This window comes from Numida meleagris, chromosome 1 (genome assembly GCF_002078875.1).
Source record: "Numida meleagris isolate 19003 breed g44 Domestic line chromosome 1, NumMel1.0, whole genome shotgun sequence".
NCBI lineage: Eukaryota > Metazoa > Chordata > Aves > Galliformes > Numididae > Numida > Numida meleagris.
Window position 1 is genome coordinate 39,183,332 of NC_034409.1, and position 27,637 is coordinate 39,210,968.

The 27,637-nt window shown below is 38.6% G+C and overlaps 1 protein-coding gene across 8 annotated transcripts in view; it reads left to right on the forward strand.

Annotated features, from left to right (window-relative positions):
* NAV3 (neuron navigator 3) overlaps positions 1-27,637 on the forward strand; it is a 265,107-nt gene that overhangs the window by 54,911 nt on the left and 182,559 nt on the right. For all 8 annotated transcript variants that reach the window (XM_021385228.1, XM_021385230.1, XM_021385232.1 and 5 more), the window contains exons 2-3: positions 21,723-21,840; positions 22,543-22,595. In XM_021385228.1, the coding sequence (XP_021240903.1) occupies positions 21,723-21,840; positions 22,543-22,595 (171 nt within the window). The remainder of the gene's footprint in view (positions 1-21,722; positions 21,841-22,542; positions 22,596-27,637) is intronic.

Below are 27,637 nucleotides of genomic sequence, written 5' to 3' on the forward strand. Positions count from 1 at the left end.
GGCTTCAGTTGCCAGTTTTTAAAATAATAATTAAAACACGATCAGTGCCAGGCCACTCATGATGTGTCAGTTTGAAAGAGTGAAATTTCAAAAGATGATGAACGTGGTCAGAAAAACTCTGGACTGTCTTCCTCAAGAGTATAAAATATCTTTTTAATATAGTTGAAAAATAACCCAAAAGAAGTGAGACAAAACGTGAATGATCTTTGGCAGATCATCTGACAAGATTAATGTGCTAAAAGATACATGGTAATTATTCCTGCGAGGAATAGAAAAAAAAATGTAAATAGAAGACTTAGCTACAAATATATTTTACATCTGAGTTCCAAAACAAAATAGGTATGAACTAGTTTCCTTCCAATCTCAACAGGGAGGAAGAAAAGGACTTATGAAGGAAATGAGATGTGAAATGTTTGGAGTTTTCTAATATTTATCATAGTAGCCCTGTAAGCTGCCTTTTAAGCTGGCCAAATAAGCTGAAGGGTATTCATTAGGTTTGTATCATTTGAGTGTTAAAACGTGATGATTACAATACCTAAAGTAAACCTGGTGTTCCTGGTACTGCGGACATGCAGTTAGTGCTGTCTACCAAAGGGACTTGTATTACTTCACTGTGGATGTCCAAAGAGCCGGAAAATCTGTCCCAGTGACCTGTCTCAGTACGCCTACATTGTGCTAGACGTTGCTGTATGGATTAATAAGTAAACTCCACGCAAGTATGAACACACCACAGATGGAGACGAAGGTTTATTCCTCTAGGAGCAGTACCTGTACACAGCAAGCATGTGAATTTCCAGGGAAATAAGGTTTACCTGAGCGTGCCTGCACTACCATGTAGGCATGTCTGATGTTCTCCTAATTTTTTTTTTCTATCCATCTGCATTGTCTTATCTTGTAACTAGGTCTTATATTGTTTAAAGCTAGAAATACCTTTTGCTCCCTATTTATACTGTTGCATGGAGGATCTGAGAATATACTAGGGCTCCCTAATGCTGTAGTAGTTTAATTAGTAATACATATGGCACTTGGTTTAGCTATTGCAAAAATATTTGGGAATCTTTGGGTTGGGGGATGCTGTAGTTATCTAAATCATTACAGTTGCTGTCATTTCGGAAGTGCATTTCAGGGCTGTTTGCTGTTGAAATCATCTATTCTCATAATTAGTAGTGCTGCACTGGTTCTAGGAACCATTTGGGGAACATAACTGGTGCTAGAAGGAAAGGAATTGGTAGTGTAATTACAGAGATTAGGTAGGACACTAGGAGGCAGGGGTGCTTTCTTGCATAAACTCCAGGTATCAGAAGACCATTAAGTTTTATTAACTCTTATCCTTCTCTTGAACTAAGAAGCATTTGACTTTGTTCTTGGAGGAATCTGAATACTGAGATTTCATCTTCATCATCTCTTTAGAATTCTTAATCAGTGCTGCAGCGTGATGAGAAAGGAATCTGAAGATCGTGTGAGACTGTGTACTCTGACAGAGTATAAGCAAAATCATTAGCAGAAATTGTTCTTTTTGACATTGTCTTTCTTTTTACTGTGATTCAAGTATAGGTTCCTGAGATTTTACTTTGGAAATAGGATGTTTTTGCCTGGATGTTACAAGCTTTCCCAGACATTGTTTGCCATTTAGGCTCCTTCCAAGCACCACTTCTTGTTCTGTCAGCCTTTCCTCAAGGCATATAACAGGTATTGCCTGAGATAATCTTACAAGTTCATCTTCATAGAGCCTTCATTTGCCTTCAACCTCAGTTAAAATGAATGGTTGACCTTCATGCTGCAGTGGAACATGGAAGAGCTGGGTATGTTCAGGTGGCTGCTCAGGTTTCCAAGATTAGGATGTGAGGCCTGCCCTTAACTGCTGCCTGGTGTGCTACCAAGGCACAGTGCTTTTTTTGTGATGAGAAGAGCTCAGGAGATTTTGTCATGGCTTAGGCTGCTTAAGGAGCTGCACGTTTCGGCTGTATGAGCAACCTCTTCGAGCTGGGAGGTAATTAATGCTGTGTGAAGGCATTAAGGGAAAATTGCTGGTTCAGTGAGAGGAAGAATGGACTAAAATTATATACAACACATTGTTAGTTTGCTCCAAGCAACATCTGTCCTGCTTTGAGAGGGGTTTGAACGTCACTGTTGGACTAAAACAGGAATAACTTTTTCATCAAAAACACATTCATGGCATATTGGCCTCCATTCCTCCTCTTGGTTTGATTTGTTTTCTTAGTAAATTATGAAGCTGGTGGTGTGGGTGGGACACGAGGCAGTAGAAGAATAATTAAGACTTGTGATTTTATTTTTCCCTGGATCACTTCTGTCTTGCTGTTTCTTTTCTTCCATGCATATGCACATTATTGTTGATTTTTTTCACTTTTTATGAATGCATTTTGGAAAGTATTTTTTCTTCTAATTTGACGGTTATTTTAATATTATGGTTTCATGAATTTAAGTATTTTTTCACATTTCTATAGCAGGATTTTCAGCTCAGCATTTGCTGTAGTACTTTGGATTTCCATTTATGCAGTAGATATTTCCTCATGCCCAACAAAAGCAGAAGAGTCTTTTTTCTGCATTTGATAATGCCATAATATTTTGGTTCATCAGGCCTCATACTTTGTTTCCATAGCAAGTTAAATGCTCAGAGTTATGTCTAAATTCAGAGTGAGGTGTTTCGTTTTTTTTCAGGTGATGGACCAGCTAGCCTGTTTGGTTTTCTTTCTCCCAGTTTTTAATATAATTTTTCCAAGGATGCATTTCATAATGCTTATGCATCTCCTTTGCACTTTCTCAAGAATCTCTCGTTTGTTTGTTTCATTGTTGACATTAATATTTGTGTTTGTTTTGGTTTTCATCTCCCTGTCTGCAGCACTTCCCTCTTGGAGTTGGAAATTTTCATCATTTCCTGATGCGCTACTTGCATAACCAGTGTAAAAGCCCATCTATGGCGTACACAGTATGTAGGAATGCAGAACTGAACTCCTGTACTCTATGTAATTATCAGTGGATGATGCCTTCCAAAGTATTAAGCTTTAGGTTTCTATCTACCATTGATGACATTTCTGGCATAGGGACAGATTAATTTAAAATTAATTTGTAAAAGATCACTGTCTGGCAGAACATCTGCAGGGACTTGCTGCTTTTCTTTCTACCAAACAGAACAACATCACAGTAACAAGCAGTACAGAAAAGAGGAGATCAGCTGAGATGTGCCTCTATCTAATGGCAAAATACCATTCCCTGTTAGCCGAGTATGTTGAAAGAAATCACAGATTTACTATAAACCAGTAAAGGTTTTGAAATAGAAATTTTTAAAAAGCTTAACCAACTATGCTAGTGTTTCTTCTTGTCTTGCTCTTAAAAATGTAACAGGACAAGGCTGCTGAATTCCTCTAAGTAATTAGCAAGCTTGAGTCACGTTTCTTATTATATGCACTCTATATATTACTTCAGAATCAAAGATAAATCTGTTTATTTTACAGTGATCCTCTCATAGTGCAAGGTTGATTTCCTGCTTCGTATTCAAAAGGAAGGAATTAGGAAAACTGCCCTGACCTCGTTTGGGGCAATTTTTTCTTTCTCTGGCTATTCTGCATTCATATTCACATTTTCCAATCAGCGAAGCAGGTGCTCTTCTAAATTTGAACACCATCTTTAATGAGATTCTGGCTTACATGATGTCCTGGAAGGCTTGTAGGTGGATCTATTCATATGCCACATAGGTACTTTTATTAATTCTTTAGCCTTGTGGAACAAAGTTGATTACCTCATTTTACACTTGATTTTTGTGGGATGCAAAAAGGGATATTATGAATGGTAAATAAAACAGGTTGTTTTATAAAATGTCATGGGTTGTACTCTTCATTGTTTAAGTTACAACAGGAAATACACACTGTTGGGTAAAGGCACCTTTTTAGAATATGCTATGGCTCTGAGTGGGTTATGTATGCCACGTGTTTTATTTACGTAAAGCTTCTCTTTAAAGAGATCCTTTAGAGTTAATGGTGTTTTATCACCTACATATAGTTCCACTGGTGGCGTAGGAGTGCAAAATGACTCAACAAAAGTTCTCTTGAAGCAGCAGTGAATGAGTGTATGGAGACAGGAGAACATGAATCTGGCAGTGACTAGAATCATTGCTGTCAGAGGACTCCATTGTTTTGGAAAGGAAATTGAGGGTAGGAAAAGGCTACAGCTGCACTTCAACAAAACCAAGCAAATACCAGGAAGTTACCTCTTTAGTATGTCTTGGGATAATAACACCTTTCTTTCCCACCATCTGAAACACTTCAGTTGTCAGTGAGTAGATGGTGACATTGTACACATCTCCTTGACTGTGAGCAGTCTAATATAGTTCTTACCCCTTGTGAAATGCTTTGCAATTGAAAATATATATGGAGTCCAGATTTTACCAAATAAACATTTGCAGACTTCTTCTGCCAAAAATCCAGACCAAGAAAGTCAACCACTCCCACAAAGATGCCACTTAATAGTGGCTTTTATTATGTTCCTTCCAGTTTTCACTCTCATTTAAGCATTTGAGGGATTCTTTCAAGAAGCAACCACAAGTTCTATGTTGTTTCCTTCTACCTTGTGTAACAAACATATATAGAGCAAGAACCTCGCAACTCCGGTTTGTCTAAAAGGCTAGTAGTTTTACATATTTATAGGTGTTCTACTTTTCTAAATAAAACGTGTTTGTAGGCACAAACAGATGTCCTAGGAAATCAGACTGGGAACATTTCTTTCAGTAAATTACAGTTTTGTTTGAAAAATGAGCATTCATATTTGAACTAATCACAGATAATTGTACTGATAATTCCCTTTTCCTTCTCTCACCAAAGATTCACATTGAAATAAAGCTTACCGGCAGCTCTAGTTATTATGCATGCCCTGTTTAAATGGAGCTGAAAATGATGCATCAAAGTATGAACCTCTCCCTGAATATGTTTCCTCAGTGTTGGTCTAGTAGGAGCACCATGGCTGCTGATGGGTGAGGTGGGGCTTTGTCTCTTCAGAGCAGGGGTAACTGGGCATTGCTTGCAGCAGTCTTACTCATGAAAGGTGCTGTGGATGCTTTAGGCAGTTGGTGTTAGTTGGAGCAGTTTTAAGCCTACATTAATTAATGCCAAAGTATTGGCCTGGTGCAGAGCTGGCTCAACATCAGGGGCGAATGCAAATAATTTAATGTTAAGTTCATCTGTAGGCCCTCAGTTTATGTCATATAAACATATTAATACTGCTTGACGTGTTTATATCTTTCTATTGAAAAGATACATAGCTCTACATGAATTTATTGCTTTTACTTTATTTCTCATATTTATCCGTGGATGGGAGAAGTTGATCTTGATAAAAGCAATTCTAGCTGTTGACAGTGTGCTATTTGACTTTTGCTGCAGTGTGGTTGGATTTAATATCAGTGTTTCTCCAAAAGACGATCTAAGTTTAATGCATGCCTACAATAAATTATATGTATTATAGGAATAGTCCAGTTGTGTTTATCCAGAACTGAAAACAGAGCTTGCCAAAAATCTAAAAGGGAAATGGCAATCTGGGCCTTTCCAGGGAAATCTGGAAACTTGATTAGGATATTTTAGCTTTCTTTGTACGTATAACTTATTTAGTATCTCAGAATGGCTTCTAGATCACAAAAACATCTAAGAATCATGGAATGATTGAATATCCTGCATTGAAAGAGACACGTTAGGGTCATTAAGTCTAACTCCTGGCTCCATACGGGACACCCAAAATCAAGCCATACATCTGAGAGTGTTGTTCAAATGCTCCTTGAGCTCCAGCAGTTCAGTGCTGTGATCACTACCCTGTTGAGCTTCGTTCAGCACCCAGCCACTGATGGTGATGAAGAGCCTTTTCCTAATACCCAACCTAACCTGCCCTGACACAGCTTCATGTCATTAAGCTCTGACTGCACCCCTGGAGGTGCTGGACTTCTTTGCCTGTCTTGAACTGATTGTGATGCCTGACCAAGATGACAACATGAAGGAATACCACCTAATTCCACATGAAATAGGATTAGAGCAGTACAAAGTTTTGAATGGTGTTACTGAAGCAATTGATTCGATGCAGAAACAAGTCAGTTTTTTGAGCATCTGTAAACAAGACAGGGCATCAGATACTCATTAGTACAATAGGCTTACAATATGCTGTGATGAACACTTCCATTTCTGTAACAGTGCCATAAAGACAAGTGGTTTGTTTGTTTCTTTGTTTGTTTAGCTCCAGGCCCTAGCTCTTTTCCCAAACACAAAAATCCTTTTTCTGTTTATATGTTGTCTACAGCACAGCTATTGTACAGGTGAGAAGAGGCCAAAACCTGGAAATTTTTGTGAAAGATCCAATTGAAAACAGATGAATGTGTTTTTAACTCCTCTGTGAGGAAAACGTTATTTATTTTTTCACATCAATATATGCTGCAATTGGCCATTCATGATGCAAGTGAAGAGGATTTTGCCTGTGTGTGACGTGATTACAGTGGGCATTCTGCTGCCAAATGGACTTAGTGAAATACATTGCTAACCCTTTGACTTGAACAAGTAGTAAAGATTTTGGACCTTGGTAGATCATTTCCAGCAGAAGGAAAAAAGAAGAGGAATTTTTTATCTTATTTTCTACTTTATTTCAACAATAGACACCCTTAATATCCTAACATGGAAAAACAAATAATCTGGAACAATTTTCTTGTCTATATGCCTTGGTTGTTTCAACCATCCTCTTAACAAGAAATGTTTATTCTGTTTTTCTGCATGTTGATGTTATTCAGTTTGTTTTGTGATTTTTTCTTCAGAGTTTTTCTCTGTTCATGAATTTTGTCTCTGCTCCTTTTTCTCAGCTGTTTTGTTTCTTTTTGCCTCTCTCAGTGAAAACAATTTTAACAAAGTAATTCTGCCAAACCTCTTTGAAGTTCTGAGAGGCCTTCAAGTTGCCTTTGCTCCCTGCAGAACTGTATGCTTAGCTATCTCTAGGGATACACCTTATGTCCTAATTTACTAGGGCTGCTGCCCTTGTTATGTTGGCCCACAACATCAGAGGCAGATGTTGGTGGTATGGCAGTAGAGGCTGAACCTTCCCGCTAATATTCTGTTACATGTTGTTGCCATGTGACAGATGGCAGCAGAGGGGCAGTCTGACAGAACGGTGCCTGACACGGAAGTGCGTATGAAGTAAAGGTGTGTCACTGAATTCCTTCATGCAGAAAAATTATGTTGACACTTGCTGAACTTCTGTGGAGACCAAAGAGTGGATGTGAGCACAGTGAGGCAGTAGGTGATGTGTTTCAGCAGTGGCAACAGCGATGAGAAAGACAAGTCATGTTCCAGACGATTTTTATGAGCATGGCATGCAGGCTCTTGTTAATTGCTGACAAAAATGCATAGCTAATGGTGGTGACTGTTGAAAAATATTAGATTTATCTTACAAGATACATCCCTCTCTCTTATGGCAGAAAAGTCAAGATAAGTATTTTTGATGAAAGGATATCTTCTCTCATAACTGTTTCCCTTCTTAATACCCAATTTTTATATATATAAATATACACATAAGACCATGAAAAATGGTCTCTGCTTGTGATAATATTTACTATGCCATACAACAGTCCTACATGAATCAGTGGACTGCTTTTTAAGGCATCTGAAAAGTAGCTGAACATAATATCTATTGTAAGTTGGCTTACATTACTGCATATATTATAAATATTTCTACAGGAAGGTATTTTGAGATCAGCAAAGTGTTGTTTTCTTTTGTTTTCTTCCCTTCCCTTCCCTTCCCTTCCCTTCCCTTCCCTTCCCTTCCCTTCCCTTCTTTTTCCTAATACACAACCTGAACAACTGCTAGTGTAACTTGAGGTTGTTGCCTCTTGTCTTATTGTTCATTACCCAGGAGACGAGACCAACTCCCACCTCAGCACAACCTCTTTTCAGGCAGTTGTAGAGAATGGTAAGGTCTCCCCTGAGCCTCCTCTTCTCCAGACTAAATGATCCCAGTTCCCTCAGCTGCTCCTCGTAAGACTTGTGCTCCAGATCCCTCACCAGCTTTGTTGCCCTTCTCTGGACACGCTTCAGGGACTCAATGTATTTTTTGTAGTGAGGGGCCCAAAACTGAATGCAGTAATTGAGGTGCAGCCTCAACAGGGCTGAATACAGGAAGTCTTATTGCCTCCCAGCTCCTGCTGTGGCTACACTATTTCTGATACAAGTCAGGATGCTGTTGGCCTTATTGGCCACCTGGGCAATCTGCTGGCTCACATTTAGCTAAATATCAGCCAACATCCCCAGGTCCTTTTCTTCAGACCAGCTTTCCAGCCATTCAACCCCAAACCTGTAGTGTTGCCTAGGGTTGTTTTGATCAAAGTGCAGGAGCTGCCACTTGGTCTCATTGAATCTCATGCAACTGGCCTCAGCCTGTCAATCCAACCTGTCCACATCCCTCTGTAGGGCCTTCTTACCCTCAGGCAGATGAACACTTCCTCCCAACTTGGTGTCATCTGCAAACTTACTAAAAATGCACTCAATCCCCTCATCCAGATCATCAGTAAAGATATTAAACAGGACTGGCCCCATTGCTGACTGCTGGAGTACAACCTGTAACATGTCTGGTCATCAGCTAATTTTAACTCCATTCATCACCACTCTCTGGGCCCAGCCATCCAGTCAGTTTTTTACCCAGTGAAGAGTATGCCTGTTTTCTCATCCTTGGTGGTAATGTTCCCTCCACATCCAACAAGGGATAGAGATTCTCCTTGGCCCTCTTTTTGTTGCTAATGTGTTTGTAAATACATTTTGTGTTATCTTTTACAGCGATGGCCAGATTAAGTTTTAGCGATATAGGTTGATTTTCTTCTGTTGGGATTTTTTTGTTGTTGTTGTTGTTGGTTGGTTGGTTTGGTCTGTGAACCTTTCATGTAAACTTAAGTGCCCAGTGAGCGTGAAAACATCTGTTTTGTAAAGAGTGGGCAACATGCACTTGTATGTGCATGCTATCGTGATTAAATATCCTTTGCTTGATATCAGATAAATCCAGAGGATCTTCCTATTGTGTGGGCAGTTTTTTGATTGAACTTCATTGTAAAGCTGATTGTGCAGTATTGTCAGATCCACTCTATCACTACAGTTATTGTGTGATTAGAATTTGGAACACGCTACCACAATTAATTGAAATATCCTGTTCTTAAGATAATTGTTTACAGAACTGTGTTGTATCACTAAGTACGATCATGAACACTTTAAATACCTTTTCTAGAATGTAATATTTTATAATGGCTTACAAGACAAGACCCTTGGCTATCCCTGTACTACACTTTGTATCTTAATCTTACTGCAGTATTATCAGAGATTTCAGTGTTCCTTGGGGATCCCAGTCCTGCATGTTTGTTTTACTTACTGTTTGTCACGTACCAAAGTTACATAGTCCTGCACTCTTGTATAAATAACTGTTTTTAAGAAAATACTTCTGTGGATTTAACCCAGTTGAAGAAATACAGTACATTCATGTGTACAATAAACAGAAATATATTTGGGGAGAGATTCATTTTAATCTATGTAGCCAAGTTGGGATTGGTTTACTATAAAACCACAAACTAGAGAAGCAATTTGCCCACTTTAATTTTTCTTTCAGTGTTTAGAATATCTTTTTCAGTCAAAGAGACACAGATGAAACTTAATTGCTTCAGCAGATTTTAGATCAGAGCTTGAAACTTGAGAGTTTTACTGCTGTTACTCAGGAGTAATTATTAGACAGATAATATCAATACCATTATAAGCTGTAACAAGATAATGACAGTAACATAAAGTGAAGTATTAAGGTACGTATGGAATTTTATTGCTGATAGTGAAGTAATGTGAATCTGCCCAAGGAAGCTGAGAGCAAAGCCATCTGGTGTAGTGTTTCAGAAGTCTTTCTGTGGAAATATGCATCAGTTAAGAAAATTTCAAACTTAATTTTCCTCTCTAACTCATGGGTCCCAAATGTATAAATTCTTCAGTAAATGAATAAAAATGCATAAGGGTTCGGTATGTTTTAAAGAAGTTCCTCCAAAGTATTTATCCTTACATTTATATCAGAAATGAGAGACATTGAACAGGTCATGCTGAAAAAGGTAATTTTTGGTTATCAGAGGTCTTCAAGAAGTTCTGTAGAAACTGAAGGAAAAATGTGTTTTAAGGACTATTCAATTCCATACCTATTTTATGCACTAAATAATGTAGTAAACAGTTGAATTTTTAATAAAGAGTGTACTTTTCACAGTAATTCTTGAAATATGAGACCTCCCCACCTCCTCCAAAGAATTTATGTTCCTATGACCTACCTCACTTGCATTTTAGGTTCCTATATACATCATTCTCATCCTCAAAACTCCCACTCAGCAGCTGCCTGTTTTGGCAGCGCTTGTAGTCCATCCATAGCCATCCCCGGTTTTTACATTAAGGGTCTGTATGGACTTGAAATTGTATTTCTGAGAATGCTCAGAAGCTATATTGGCTTCACAGAGTCTTACCAGCAAGGTTTACTTAAAGGGCAGGTGAAATAAGCACCTGCCTACTGTAGCAAAAGGTTACAGTTGGGGAAAAAAATAAAAAAAGCAGTACATCAGAATGAAATATTCCATATTCATTGGCAATAGCTGTTTCTTGTTTAAAAAAAAAAAAAGAAAAAAAGCAGAATTAAATTATTTTTCATACTACTTTATTAGGGAGTTAAAAGATTAATGACAAGATCAGCAAAAGCAGTTTTTCTTACCCTAAACCAGTAGACTAAATGCAGACCTATCCACAGAAGTCCTCAAAGTGATACTCTGCACACTTCTGTATGATTAAAGTGGCTGTGTAGGCTCTCCTGCGGTGCTAGCTTCCTCTCAGACAGAGCTACCTCAGGAGCTAGTGGTGCCAATAGTGCCATCCTGCATCACAGTCCCAAGAAGAATATCCATCATTACATGGAGGGGGGCAAAAAGTGGTAGGCTACAGGTTTTTGAGAGAAGACCTGATGCTCCTTTTGTAAAGGATCATTTCTGTTTCTTACATTAGTAAGAAAAAATACAAAAGGGATTTTGGAAGGAAAGGCCTGAGCACACTCTCATTTCTCCAGAATGAATGCCTGTAATCTCTAGCCAGCAGAGTTATTTGTTTGTGTTTTCAGAGTGTCCCTTTCTTCTTCATCCTCTGCTTCCTGCTCACAACTTCCCAAATCTTGAATTATTTTCTGCATAGTGGTGTAGCTGTAATGAGAGTATCCCCTCCCTAATCCCTTACAGAAGCCTTTAGTCCCAAGGAGTCATTGTGTGGGAGGTAGAAGATATGGATTTAATTAAATTTAAGACAGTGGCCCTTTAAAGTGAGTCAGTCAATCCCTATCCTTCATTTCTAGTCTGGTATTCAAGAAACAAAGATATCACTTGAGTGTATAATTTAAAGGGAAACATGGGACAGTGAGTGAAGAGTTGCAGATGTGGAGCACAATCCCTTGAGGAGTTCAATGGTGAGTACCCTCTGTATGGTCAGTCACGAGGACCTGGAGAACAGACATCAGACTCAGAATTGCCAGCTGTTTTGTGTCATAAGAGAGATGGAACTGGCCTTCAAGTTAAAAAAAAATAACCACCAAATTTGTAGAGCTAACAGTAGGATTTGTACTTATGTATCAGGCAATGATGTCTATAGTGGGGAAGACGAAAAAAATACATCAGGTAATTGCTGAGCTTTCACTGTCACGTAGACCTTACAAAAAATTTTTCTTATTCAGATATCAACCTCTTGCTATTCTCAAATGGCAGAGTGTACACTCTTAGTGATCATCTGATTTACATTCATTTATAAGATGTTTGTGTGCTTGGATTCAGCAATGACAAGTCCTAAAAATCCTGCCATTCTGTTTGTACGTATGTCCAGAACTGGAAGTGTTTTCCTCTGTCCAGTCTCACATCCTCTAGTCATTTCTATTTCTGGTTAAAAATTCACACCATATTATTGACATGTAACATTAAGAATCAAAAAATATGCATCTTATTTATAGAAGGAGAGATACAGACATTGTAGTTTGGATATTAGTTTGAAGAAATAGGGTCCAGTGCATGCACAGAGGTATTGATATGAGAAGAGCCTCTCCTACCTCAAAGTCTCATTAAACACTTCAGTGTTCATTTCTGTCAGTGTGGATCTTCACATATGTAAGCCTTTATCCTTGATCTTTCCTCCATTTGACTTTGCAATATGATAGAAGATTCTGCATGTAAACTTCATATCATTGTCTATCTTAACTATTATGCATTATCAAAACCTCCTTGGTCTCCAGTCTTGAATTGAAGTTTATGTATCAGTATGCTAATACTCAGCATAAGGATGGGATAGTTTATTAATAAAAATACTTTAATATAAATGGTGCATTTATCAGTTGCTAGATTTACGTTCCTTTGTATTTCTTCCTATTTTATGTACCCTAAAGTCACTATTTTAACATAGACAGACTAAGATAGACTTTCTTCCTTGTATAGCAATGGCAGATGAAAAAAATCTGTTCTGAATCTTTGATGTTACTTAGGAGAGTGGTGTAGTCCTACAGAAACGTGTAGCAGAACACCAAAATGTGGGATATACATTCAAAGACTGGGAGATTGTGGATAGAGCACAGATGAAGGACAGTCACTAGGCAATGGGGACACCCCTTCCTGAAACACAGCCTTTTTCCGTGTGGTGTGCAGTCAGAGCTCTCACTGAGGTGTTTAGTCAGATCTCCCCTTTCGTAATAAAAAACAAGGTATATTCAGAACCTTTCACTTTCCATAGGATGATCCTTCCAGATCCGTTTGTCTTACAAAACTAATGTATGACATAGGGCTTTTGATAAGAAATGAGGAAGACTATAATGTTGAATCTGATTTGGGATGAAAAGCTTTCTGCTGCAAAAACGACGATGAGATTATTGCATTTCCTTTATTATTTAAGATTATTATTTGGCAGAGTATACTTCATACATAAAATTTACTGCGCTGGATGATTACTATTCTAAGTGTTATTAGCATCAGATTGGGCAGACCTTTATTTCGGGGCGATGCTTTCAAAAGGGAAAAAATCATGAAGTGGTATTCCTGTTGTACTGAGCTGCGTCCTTAGTCTTTCATGCCCTAAAACTGATTTGTATTGCTTGAACTGAAGAAATATATGTGTGTGCTGCCACCTGTGCACGTAATTTCATTTCCCTAAGTTTCAGCAAGGTAGCAAAAGGCCAAACACTCACACAATGATCATTGCCACTAAGACATGCACCAGAAAGACCTGTTTCAACAAAAATGAATGACAATAAGAAGAGACCCAGATCACTGATGCTTGAAGTCATTTATATATTTTCTTAATATTAATATCACATTACCTTCAGTATCTGAAAGCTGCACTGAATATGTGAGACACATTTATTGATATTAATTTATAAATTGTAGTGCCTGTGACAATAAACTTTTAACTGTCAAAGCCCAAAGGAAAGTTAAGTAGAAGTTAAAGTGCCTTGTTATAAAATATGCAGCTCGGAAGGCAGACTTTATTTTGTTTATTTTGATTTGAAAAATCATTCTTCCACATGAGAGGAAGCCAAACAATTCAAATCACTTCATAAGCCTCAAAAGTCACAAGCTGGATGGAGACTTTAATTATAAAGTTAGTTGGAGTCTTACTGCCACTGTTTTCTTGCAACAAAAGAGCTAAAGTATGTCTTAATATTCCTGCATCTTTATGTATCAGAAATTTGCCTTCCCACACTTAAAAAGAAGTGCTGGAAAAGAGGGTTATTTTGATTTCTGGGCCAAGTTCTTTAATGCCAAATAGCAATGTGGAAAGAATGTCTCCATCCAAGTTATAAATCCTTAAAATGAGCTTTGATGGAAAATGTGGAGTAGTTTCACTGTGGAATCTCCTCAGCTTCATGTGAGGAGCCCCACTCTGCTTCATGGGGCAGGTGCTCCTTCTGTCCAGAACTGCTCTGGTGACTTATTGCTTTTGAACAGAAAAGAGCAAGGATGATTTTATTCTGCAAATTACTTCGTGATTTCCAGACAGATCTGAGTATTTTTCTCTGTTTTTCTTTATTAAAATGAATGTGAGACTAGTCAAGAAACCTATCCTAGAAGTGACAAGATATGTATGAGACAGAAGTTTGATGCAAGTTTAGAATAGATTATATCTCACTCAGAGGAAGGGAAAGAGGCCTCTGGTGCAGAGAGCCATCGTTTCTATCTTGGATAGCCCAGGAAGTAGAAATAAGACTTTCTTTTACCCCTCCTCTTTTGGACAGGCACAGGTGCTCCTTCCCAACTCACCTATTTCTTTCAAGGGAGATCTCTTTTTCCGGGAACTGTCATAGACAGCGGTGGTTGAAAGCTTTACACAGGCTCAGGTAATGTGCAAGTGCATTTGTACATGTAGGAAAAAGGAGTTTCATATCAGCTCATTTATTTGTACTGGAGAATGCTAGCAGTGTTCTGTTGGTCAAAGTAATTTCTTAATGCATCACCACTATCAAAAAGAAAGAAAATATTTCCACTGCGTATTTGTTGCTACTGTGGTATTACACCAGCTTCCAGAAGCATATCAGTGTGTGTCCCACTACAAAGGACAGTTAGCACCTTTTTCCATCATATGCTGCCTCTTCCTCATCAATTCTGGGGCACACATATGCCAGTATTAGCAGGAAGAGTTGCTGGGTCAGATTCTGTTGCATGGGCTGAATGCTGGCTAGTGAGTGGATAGCATCCAGCGTGCTCCTGAAGCACATCTCTCCTTTTCTTTTTTCCACTTGAGAGGCATACTGCTCATGTGCAGCAAGTGCTGGGACATTACCTTCAGGAGTGCTCTCTATATCTGAACTGATATGCCAAGGCAGACTCAACTTCTGAGTGGCGTTTCTGGGTTTCATGGTTATGCCCAGCAGAGAATGCTGGTTGTCTTTGCCCTCATAAAATTAATGAGGTACCAGTTTGAATCAATGTTTTATATCAAAGATGCATTTAATAACAGGACCACTATTTCATTGTACTTTCACTAAAAGGATGCTGGAATGTACTTTGAAATTGAAAAGTACAGGTAAGAAATAATTCCAAAGTTAGGTGTACAGGCAATTGCATGGAGTATTAATATCAAAAAATCTCAAGATTGGCTTTTTTGGAGGCTTTCTCTCTGTGGGTTCTGTCTCCTCTTAATTCAGGAAGCTCGAGGCCAGTATTAATAACTGTAGTGTTGTTGCTCTTAACAAGTATCGCTTCACAGCAGTACAAATCTGCAGGGCCCCAGCAGCTGCAGAATGAATATCTGGCTCCTTCCTGTGGTACTTCATTGCTATTGCACAGGGCTGAAGAGCAGCTGCAATAAGATAGTAAACAAAACTGTGTGTTTGAACTATAAAGCAAATCAGTATTATTATTTTCAAAAGATGAGTAAGTTATTTCACTCTATAAAGAGTTGGTTTTTGTTTAATTTGCAATACACAGATCACTTAGCAAACATTACAAACCCACACACAGATACATGCCTCAGTGCCACTGGTGAATATTGGCCTAAAACAAACGTATTAAATTAATTCTGAGTTGGCTTTTTTTTTTAAGAAATGTGTGGAAAGAGAGTGCACTACATCAGGACAAATGTCACTGGGGTGATTCACAAACTCTAAGTTGAATAAGTCATCCAAAAATTGCCAGTGATTTTTGAACGGTATTATTTCTATTCATTTTCTTTGCTGTGATTAGAGAAATTTTATTTCACTTAATTATATTTTTACTTGAAAACTACTGAGTAACACTGATGGGTACAAGCTGCTATTCGTCACGTAGAATCATACTATAGGGATTCAGACATTTTGGTTAATTTCTGTGTATCACTCTAAAGGGTTTCTATTCCTTAACTTGTAATTGTTGTCATTTGCTCAGTCAAATTGAGAAACAGAGTTTCATGATTGTCATTTAATACTCATTTCACTCTGTTAAATGAAATGTATTGGCTTCCATTTTGCCTATAAATTGTATCATTCTAGTTTTATTTTTCTGGCCTTATATTTTTAATTGTGTAAATATTTTTCCTTCTCCTGTAATTTTCTCCATGTTAAAGAAAGTGCCACCCCCAGCTTTACTTTGAAGCACATGAGCTGGAGTGTGTTTTCTAGTAAGTTAAATCCTGACATAAATCGGATGCTTGATCTGTCTCTGATGGCAGTCTAAATATTGAACCATTGTTTGCAAAGTTAGCCCTTTTCCTTGTTAAGAGGAGGACAGAAACTAATGAATTATGCTTTTACAGCCCAGGGAAAAAACCTGCAATAAGAAAATATTTAAAAGGTCAGAACCAGACTTCCAGTTAAGTTTTCCTTAGTGAAGAGACAGGATAAAGGCATCTCTTTACAAAATGATTTCCTCTCCCTCCTCTAACACTAGTCAATGCATTGCCCAACTTCTCTTTATAAATGCAAGCAGCTTCAGGGACACTCCAACACATGTTGTGCTACCCACAACTCATTGGCCAAGAATAGCTCTGTCGAAGTAGAGTTGTGGTCATGCCCTCTCATCTGGCAAATTCCCTTCATGAGGGACTCTGGGACTGTTATGGAGGCTCTTCTGGGTATTCAGCATCCAGTTTAGGCCACACACTGGAAAACAGCCCAGGAAACAGATACACAGCCTTTGCAGCCCATTTCATAGCATGCTGGAGAAGAGTAAAAACAAGTCATTAATCTCTTTTTGTACAAGCGTGATTTGAACGATTGTCTATGGGTGAAAAGCTCTAAGTGCTATCAACAACCAGCTGTCTCCACTGACCATGTTTTTAGTAGGCTGAATACATTACACTGGTAAGTCACATAACACATTTATTAAGTTAAAAATACCATATTTCCTCTTTGGCTGGCTGTTAAAATTCTTGTGTTCTACTTCTTTCAGATTTTTTTTTTTTTAAGAAAAAATAAGGAATATCAAATGTATTGATCTAGTCTGAACATAGAATAAAAGACAGAATCTTGCTGTGCTGAGAAGTAGTATTGTATACTGATGTGAGCCATTGCAACCCAGGTATTCTGCAGCAACCAGCAACATTTTTCATAATAGATAACTGTCTGTTTCTCCAACTTTTGTTTGCCACGAGATAAAGGGGAAAAAAGGAAGAAACTGAGAGAGGCTTGCCAGTGTCAATGGATTCCTTTGGGGAAATAAGTTCTTGAAAACATCCCCTTCCCCAAAAGACATGAGGCTGGTATTGTGCAGGGAAGAGAGCACCAATGGACTGCATTTCAATTCTTTCATACTAATGAAGGAGGACATGGTTGTATTCTAGGGAGCATTTTAAAGGACAGATTATGGGAGATGGGATTTACTGATTCCCAGATATCTAGGGAGGAAACATTTTCATACAGTGGAAAAATGTTTTAATATCTTTTCAGATATAACCTATCCTCCTAAATGGCATGGAATTCTGTCACGGGGTCTCAGCATAACTCAGTTGGCTGCAACTGTTGTTCTTCCTAAGCAGCAGCACTGACACATAACAGAATGACAGTAGTGCACACTAAGTATGGAAAGCTGCCTTCTCGATAGCAACAGGAGACCATTTTCAGAACTGAAAATCTATATTCTGTAGCAAGCAAATAAAAAAAGATATGCAGAAGGATTTTGATTCTTGGAATATGCATTTTCCCACCATGCCTATTTATAAAACTGCCTGATTAAAAAAAGAAAAAAAATCCAATTAAAAAAAAGCAACCATATAGAAAAAATGATTACAACTCAGAATATCTGGGTTGTACTTTCAGCTTTGCTTGCCCTTGAGTGAGGCACATTAAAAAAATATAAAATACACTGACAAAGCCTTTATACGTCGGTTTCTCCACATCTTAAATAAAGTCTAGGGGTGATCTCATTTGTTTCTGTAAAGCATGTTGAGGTGGCTTTGTGGATGACACTAACAAAGTGCTATGGGTTATTGCATTAGGCTGATTGTAATTCTGAAATCCAGTTGACATTTCTCATTTGACGTTGACTGGGTGTGGAAACATTTCTGTATTAATTTTAAAGGGGATTAATTACAGCACTGCCTAGTGTATAATTGCCTGGTTTATGATTAAAGCATTTTCAGCGAATGGTAGTAACCTGTGAGATCCCTGTTCTTTTTCACTCAGTTAAACTAATGTATTGCAAAGTGTTTTGTTTCTTCACCAGTCCTGCCAAGTTGCTCTCCTGTGTTCCTTACAGCAACGTGTGAAGTATCGAGGTGAAGTTCATAACTATATTTGGGAATGAGAACTGATTTCCTCTACCCTCTGGAAGGTTAGCATGACAAGCAGTTGAAGAATGCTAGGGGAAACCATTGTTAACACAAGCAGGCTGTGCCCAAGCTCAGATTGCCCTGATGAATTCAGCTTTGTGTTGCAAGTGGTTAAATCATCCAATGCCAGGACACAGCTTGGACCACACAAACGCAGTCTTGGCTATCTTCTGCTATCAGGTTGTTGAGGCTAGTCCTCCACACTGCAGATTGCAGTGAGTCTCCCATACCTCTTCAGCTGTTGGAGCCTTGCACTGGAGTCAAATACTTCTGTTGCAGCTGGTCTGTGAACCATGGGGCTAAGGGAGGAAGCTTGGGAGGAAATGAGTAAGTCATCAGCGCGTCCCAGCATGTAGTTGTGAGGCTGGAGCTGGGTTCCTGGGCTGGTCAAGGCAATAAGGAGGAAGTGTTGCAACCACTGACCCTTCTGTGTGCTGCCTTCTCTGGAACAGCCTCAGAATAAAAAAAAAAAAAGAAGATAAAAATGTTTTTGGGAAATGTAACTGGTCAGCTAGTGCAAGATGAAATGATCTATTGCTATCTCTGAAAAGAGGAGGAGCATGAAGAACTCCAGTAAAAGGGGAGTGCCAACTAGAAGCAAACGGTTGCATGAAATGACAGGGATTTTATCTCTTGTTCTGTGCAACTTTTCTTTGCAACTGAGTACCATCAGTGATGATGTATACTGGAGCTTTTTGCTGTCCTGAGGAGTTTAAGATAAAATTTCATTTACCTTGATAATCACTGTGAAGGGGATTATCTATGTCCCCTGTTATTTGCATCCAAGAATTTAATGTGAAATATATAGTGCATGTACGCATTCTTATAATTTCATGTGTCCATCTACATGGTTCTCATTCTCTACAACTGACTCCTGAGCAATTGGGTTTGTGGAAGAATGAGATGGATAAAAACGGAGTCCTCTGGGGAAGGGGGCAAACTGAAGCAAGTGGTGACCCTTTGTAAAGAGAGGAAATTAAATATGACATTCCACTGCCAAGTGGATATTGGTTTGCTCTATGGTCTCTGTCAACAACTCTTCTCTTTTTGATTCTTTCGCAATACTTTTGAAGTGAAAAAACTCCTTTGACTACCACCTCCTCCCACTTCTTTTCCCATCATTTCATGACTATCATAATACAGACCATTGGTACGTTTTTGTGGCCACTGGTGTGATGTGGATTATCAACTTTTGATAACAAATCACCCATATCTGTGACAATTCATTTCCATCCCTGCTGTTTAGATTCTTCATACTTTCTACTTTTAAATTTACAAATAAAGAAATATTATGAAGAGTGGGTGGGGGAAGTCCATTCTTTGAGTACTAGATACTTCCACAGCAGCTGCTAGAGTAAAATTTCTCTGGCTACTTACTGAGACGGTAGTTCAAATTGCAGTCAAAATTAGGATTGGTACATCAGATTGTCTGTGGGTGTGACAAATGAAAAAAATGAAATGCATGGTAAAGCATTTTTATTTGGAGTACAGAATCAACCCAGAATAGTATTAGTGGGTATTAAATTCTGTGTGTTCTAATGGATCGGTTTCATTGGAGTACAGAAAATAGTTCAGTTTATAGTAAGAACTCAGAGAATACTTAAGTTACATTATTTTTAAAGAATGACTGAAGTTGAAACACTAGTAGTAGGGAGTACATGATGCTATGGGTGTGATATGTGCCTTTTATCCTCCTGAATTCATATTGTTCTAAATATTTGTTAATACTATCTTTAGAGACTCCACATTGGCATTCATTGTATGTATTTATACACACTGAAGAAACACTTTCTTATCTACTACTGGCTTTGAAAAGCATTTTAATGGAGTCTTCCATGTTATTCACCTATACAATAATGAAAAAAGAGTTTTGGTCTTCGAAAACAGTTGACCCTAGCAGACTTGAGGGTACGGCAGGGAAATTTAGGTCCCCAGCAAGCAGCAGCATCCTTTGGCTATGGGAGACCTGAATCTTCTCCCACAATTTGATGCCATTATTTAAAGTTACTTAAAGCTGCCAAGAAAGCTATGGCAAACCAGTTGGTGATCCACGTGCAGAAATTTTGAGGAGATAAAGGATAGACCAAACCAATTAAAATTTCCGATCACTTTTACTGAAGAGCAAGAAAACCTGTGACAGAGGTTTTCAGGGTGCAAATGAGTTCTTCTGACTTGAACGTGGACTGATCAGTGATATCTTTGCTGGGTGGAAGGTGGATGTTGGTTCTCCAGATAAGGCTCAGGACTGGCAATTTCCAGTTTCATGTCATGGTTCTGCCACAGATTTATTTGAATTAAGCAAGTAGTTCACAGCTTTGGTCTCTGTTTTTCTGTTCACAAAATGGAATTCTGACCCCTTCCTCCCAAGGGTCTCTGAGGTTAAATAAAAGGATGTTTATAAAGTGACCTCATGTTGTTCTCATAGATGAGGTGCAGTTTCAACAATTTCAAACAATAATCCCAGCATAGAGGGTACCACAGATATTACATGCACTTTCATAGTGATGCTGCTATGCATATATGCTTGCTTTCAGCAACCACATGCAGGGATAGCAAGAGGGTTTGCATATGTCGTTTCACCTAGGGTGGGGAGAGGGACTGTGGGCACCCCACAGTTGGGACTCGGCCCTTGCTGCCAAGAACCATTGATACTCTGATGCTGTGCTGTGCCTGGGCAAAGTTTCATTGGTCAAGGCTGCCCTGCCTGCTGGAAAACATGGGAGACAGCATGAGACCTTCTGGGGTACACCAGGCCTTCAGCACGCATGGGGTGGTGTCCCTGACTCTCCATCTATCTTGCTTCCAGCCTCTCTCTGCCCCTTGTTTTGGTGGATGTCATTCAGCTGGGACTTTCTAACCTTCCATTGGTTGCTTTCAATTTTGTGCAACACACAAGACCATGGGAACAAATGAACGGTGCAGGGCGGGAAACTGTGATTACTGCAGCAAGTGTTGCAGAGGCACTATCACAGGCAGGATCCCAAGCAACAAACCAGTGAACTCCCACCAAAACACAGGCACATACTCCTGCTCTCAGTTTCTCTTTGGCAGCCTCTGCGTGCAGGGCGTGTGGCGGGACGTGCATGTAGGTAGGGGCACGGCGGGAGGTAGAACTGGGGCAGACGTGACTGATTTATGGCCTGAGTTTCCTCTACTGTCAGAAGGGGAATTTTGCTTGGTCACAGCAAGCTTGAACCCTCATGAAACTGAGTGAATCATTTGATGTTAAAATAAAACAGAAAACGGCAGTGGGAGGGGCATAGCTGTTTTAAAAAAAAATAACGTTAAAATTGTTTCCTTTGGTGCTGACTTCTTAAACTGGAATGCGATCCGGAATAGTTCTCGTGTGCAAGCCAACATTTGTTTTAAGAATTTTTATTGTCTTCTTTCCCTCTCCCCTCTCTCCCTCCTGCCCTCCCCTCTGCTCTGCAGATTTACACCGACTGGGCTAACCACTACCTAGCAAAATCTGGCCACAAGCGGTTGATCAAGGATTTGCAACAGGACATTGCAGATGGAGTTCTGCTAGCAGAAATCATCCAGATCATCGGTAAGACCCAGGCTCGGAGAAGTACTGTGAGCTGACTCTTTGCGTGGGGGAATATATAATTCAAGTTGAATGCATTTAACAATAAGATGAACCCGGAATAATATGATTTGACTGACTCCATATGTCTCTGATATTTGTGTGGTTCATCCTCGTCTTAATTAAAAAATATGTTTATGTGAGCATGTTTGGAACTGGCTGTTTAACCATACTTTAAATGGCCAGAACTGTATCTTACACACTTTGAATTGTCAGAAACGAATGCTCCATTAAACCGTATGTCTCCCATGTGTGCATTTCGTTAGCTGGAGTGGCTCATACTTTCTGGGCTGCCTTGAAACTGTATCCTGACCCTGCAAAGACAATTGTGGAAGATTTCATGTCAGCAGTTATTTTGCAGGGGCTGAAGAATTAGCAGCAATCTCCTTCACACTTCCCCCTTTGCATGATTTGGCATGTGGAAGCAACTGCTGCTAACAAGAAATGTTACTGTGCGACAGAGCTTTACTTAGAAAGGAGCTCTGTGTCAACAAAACCCTGTGCACTTTATTGCTGTGTCTGTTCTGCTCTTATTCTGTTTCTTTTTGGTCTGTGTTTTTTTTTTTGTTGTTGTTGTTCGTTTTGTTTTGACAAGGTTGGGGGGTGGAGAGGAAACTTCTCTCTCCCTGTTTACTTCTCCTTTCTCACCTCACTGTTTCTGTTTAGCAAATGAGAAGGTAGAAGATATCAATGGCTGTCCCCGGAGCCAGTCTCAAATGGTAAGAATAACATATATTCTTAGTGTGTGCTGGCATCTCTGCATTTTTCTAAAATGCTTTTCAACAATGATTTCTTTAAACAGTGAATATTCTGTCCCTTGTTTAGTGTACAGTCCTAATTCTCACATGCTGTTCTTTATACTTCTTTTTTTCCATGTATACTTAGTGTCTGTGTCTTCATTTTTGTGCTTGCTAACTTTGGGTCTTGATGTAACCTGGCAGCAAAACTTCATTAGTACTAATTAATCCAGAACTGCCTTAGTGAACCTGTTCTCCTGATTATTCAGATAATTTAATTAAACTTCATTTTTAAGGGCAATAAATCCAAGAACAAATTTTTAAGTGGAGCCTTTGTGTCTGGAAAACTGGTCTGATGAACAGGACTTGCCAAATTATTTCTGAATATAAATAGCCCTTTGGATTGCCCACTGTGAAGTCCAGTTAGATGCACTGACTCCACGACTTTCAGAAATAGCACTTTAGTCATATAGCTTTCTGAGCTATCGCTGGCAGCTGCTTAAAGACATTTTGATACACTCAGGCAACAAGCACTCTGTGACTGTGACTCATACGAGTCTGATTAATCTTCTACTGCGCTTATGGTCGGTAAACTACATTTAATAAGATAAAGCCTCATTAGAAGGCTGTGGAATTGGCAGGTACAAAATGTGAGCGTCAGTAACATCACCATGCATGTGCAGAATCATTTGCAGTTACAACCATGCTCCCCTATGTTGAGGACCTTGCCTGTCTATTCACATCCACATAGTAAGTGAAAAGGTGCAGCTGGCAAGGATTTTGTGGTATCATGGCTTGGGTGAGCTTGCATGATAGCTGGGCTTTGAAGTGGAAGTGGAAAATAAAAATCTTGCATTTTTCAGTGCATTCCAAAAAGGTGGAATATATTTGCAGTGTTGTTCTGCAAGGCTATGGAAAGTGGAAGGAAGGATTTTGAGTTTCAGCAAAATGACTAATCAGGCTTTTTCCCATTCTTACTTTTCACAAACTGTGGAGGGTTAGAATAAGTTTCTCCTCTGGCTCTCAGGCTTTTTGAAACATTCTGTAGCAAGAATATAGGAAATTTCCTTAATAATAGTTATTATTTTAATTACTCATATTACAGCAGCACCTAGTGGCCCTGGCTGAGAACTTTGGGAACTCCAGTGTGGAACTCTAATATTACACATACAGATTGAGAGATAATCACTCTTTACTCTAATCACATTAAAACCTGCCATTCCAGACAGACAAGGCAAACAAGAAGAGACAAAAGCATGGAAAAGTGATATGATTTCCCCCGGTCATATAACTGGCAAATGACCATCTAGGGTTGCTGAGGGACCCACTGCTCTGATGTCTATCTAACTTCATTTCCACGAGACAAAGCCAAGCTACAGGGAGAATGATTCACTCTAGCAATGTTTGCATTGCCCCCTCCCCCCACCAAAAAAAAAAAAACCAAAAAAAAAAAACAAACCCACACAAAAATAGCATCTTCCCTTTTTGCAGGTAAATCTTTATGAGACGTGGTGATTCTGGTTTTCATTTTTCTCTGTACTGCAGTTATGGGGGAAGCATGGTCAATGTATACCCATGCTACAGCAGTACCTGCAGGGTTCTCTCTGTGTCTGTCTTCTCTCCTGTAAACCCAACTCTGATCTCAGCCAGGTCAGAGTTTTTGTCTCAGGTGCTTTGGCTCGCAAATGGGCAGTTCAAACACTCACACCTGTACACTGTCACAAGTCAGTGTACCTGTCACTGTCACTGTTTGCACAGTGCTAAAGCATCAGTTTTAGCCATTTCAACTTATAGAAATATAACATATTTTTTCATCTTTCTTTGATTCAGTCACTTTATTGCTTTATCTCTCTGAAATCTGATCAGATAACTTTTCATGTGTTTTGAAATAACAGTTTTATACTGCTGACTTCTTCAACTGAGCTAGGAAATTTAAAATGTACTGAAGGTAAGCTAGTTCAAGTTTGTCCGCTTTCCTTTCAAACCCTCTCTGAGAACCCAGGTATTGCACCTGCTCTCCATTTGGCTCCTGGGGAGCCAATGTGACTTTACTGATACGGCCTAGTAGAAGTCACTATGTTATCTCATTTTCAGGTAGTTTTCCAGGACAGTTTTCAATTTTGTTAGCCCACTAGGCAGTGATAAAGCAAGTCTCTTCTCCTTGGAGCAGTGGACTCCTAGATATTTGTAACCTGCCAAAAAAAAAAAAAAAAAGTAACAGTGGTCAAAGTCAGTTTACATCTGAAATTTGCTAATATGTAAAACTATGTCCTGTCAGGATTAGTCAGAACGTCAGTCAATATATCAGCAGTAAACAGGCTACTCTTGTGTGCACGTTAGCCATTAATTCATTCATACTCCTGTGCATGTCAGCCATTCATTCACTGCCTTAATTTCATTCTTTTTTCGTTTATAAACCTCAAGAATCCCACCACCCTTCTTTCACATATGTTTTCAAGATCTTTTCTCCCATGACATATAATGAAGAAAAAATGTTTTCTGTACTCATCTGCCACTTGATACCCTTTCCAGGAGGTGATGTCTAAAATATTTTATTGGCTTAAGAAAAGTTAGAGAATACTGACATGAATTGTCCACTGCTGAGAATACTTGATGATCATCTACTCTGTAGATGATATCTATATGAATTCATAATTAATCACTACCAGTATTCCCAAATTCTATTTCAGTCAGCATTTTGTTTTCATCTTGCCATTGATTTCATCTTTCAAATAATCTTTAAAACATCTCAGCTGTTACCCTAATTCATAAATATCTTTTCTTACTCTTGATTTTTTTTCAGTGCTTCCCTTTTAGTTTTCTTTTAGTTAAGTCTGTTGCAGTATCTTGCACTCTGCTGTCATGTTGGCAGTAATACAGAAAAACTTGTAGACCAGTTGAACTGGCTCCAGAGGTCCAAGTTCATGAAAAATAATAACTTGTAAAGTCCAGCAGTGTCCAGTTTCTGCATAGTTAGCTTTACTATTAATTGTCATTAGCTGGTGAGATTTCCTTCTCTGCTTAATAAACTCACAGTGGTAAAATGATTTTGGTATTTACTATGAGGTATTATAATGAGGATTTAGTATTCTGTTTATTCCAGTATACATTGTCTGTCTTCAGTATCATCCATAATCTTCTAGTTGTCTTGCCATTTTCTTTTTTCTCACCATTTCCATTCAAAGAGGAAATATGGCACTTGAGGCTTTTCTTTGCATCTCTTTCAAGCCCTTCTGTGGAAATAATTCCATATTCATTTCTATCTTTTCCTTTAATGAATTATTCCATAACTTTATCAATTAAGGAAACCTAGAATACTTTTTCTTTCAAAAAATACTAGTCTTTCAAGGTTTTATATTTTGATTTAGTAAAATGGTTATTCCTTTCTGCTTATTTGCAAGCCATTTTTTTCTTTAATTTTTATTGAAAATCCCATTACCATTAGAAAAAGCAGGAGAATATCTTGGATAGAAAATACATTGTAAAGTATTTATCTAATGGTCCAAAGGAATGAATTCAGATTTTTTGTTCCTGAACATATCAAAAACGTACTGGAAGATTGACAGTGTTTTTATCTCTAAGCAGATCGTATAAAACAAGCAGTAACCAAACAAAATACCAAATTTAATCCATTCTAGGGATGGCAGAGAAAATCCAAGAGACTCGGAGTGCTGGACTGAAAATCTTTTTATGGTGACATTTTCAGTCTTCTCCTTTGAGAATTTCACAAAACTGTTTCTGTTACCTCTTCATGCAGTCTGTGGTTATTTCAGCTACATAAATACACGGGCTGCTCTGAAAGCAGCAACTCCTGTTTTACGATGTTGGCCCACAACTTCAGAGGCAGATGTTGGTGGTATGGCAGTAGAGGCTGAGCCTTCCCACCAATATTCCATTACATTTTGTTGCCATGTGACAGATGGCAGCAGAGAGGCAGTCTGACAGAGTGGCATCTGATATTGAAGTGCGTATGAAGCAATGGGATGCAATTGAATTCCTCCATGTGATGTCTTTTTGTTTAAATTCTGCCTATCACCCCAGCCATGGGGTGAGTCTTCACATATTTCATGACTGGCTGCTATGAGAGACTTGTGAAAATACAAAGGAAATGAGAGATTTGAGTTTTGTCAGCTTTGCAAGTTTGGTGTGCATAAAGGAACGGAACACAAGTTAGTCATCTGGGTCCTGTATTTCTGCAATGCTTGCTTGTGTGCAGATTTCAGAAATGAAGTAAATAGCCTGAAGTGTTTCCATGGAAGTATATACTATTCCGTGTAATTGAGTCTAAGAGAAGTAAAAGTATTTCACTGTAAAATAGAGGAGTACCATTGTGCTTAGCAGATTTTCACAAGATTTTTCAGTAGGTTGAAACAGAATCTGTATGGGATGGAACAGGATGCAATGGATCACTCGTAAGCTTTTTCTTGGAGATGACCATAAAAGCCATTAACAACTTCTTAAGAATGAAAACAAGGAATAACTGGTCATTGCTTAAAAAAAACAGGCTATGATTCTCCCAAAGATCTGTGCTTGTAAGTGATTCATTTATTATATATTCAAAAAGGAAAAGGGATGAAAAGTAAAATGTTGGTTTTTTTCAGTCAGTTACTCAGGATAATGAAGTCTAAATCTTGTGGTAATAACACAGTAATATCTAGAAATTCTGAACAAAAAAGTGTGTTGAACTTCTATTGTCCTTTACCAGTAAGATGTTAAAAAAATCTACATAGAGTTTTCTGAGTTGATGGCTTTTTTTCTAGGGAAGACACAGTTTGCCTAAGTGAGGGGCCAAGGCCATCATTGGGGCAAATCTGTTAAAAAACATAACCAAAGGACTAACATCTTGAAGAGCTGGCAGGACAAAGTCCAAAGCTCATCTCTCTATCCTCTGTGGTAGGGAAGGAGATGTGGTTTTCAGTAATAGAGTAGCTCTGAAAAAGGAAGAAATGCAAGTACTTTTAGATGAGAAGTTTGCAGCATGATGTTTAAGGAAATTCTCAATAAAACCAGAGAAAAATGGTAGA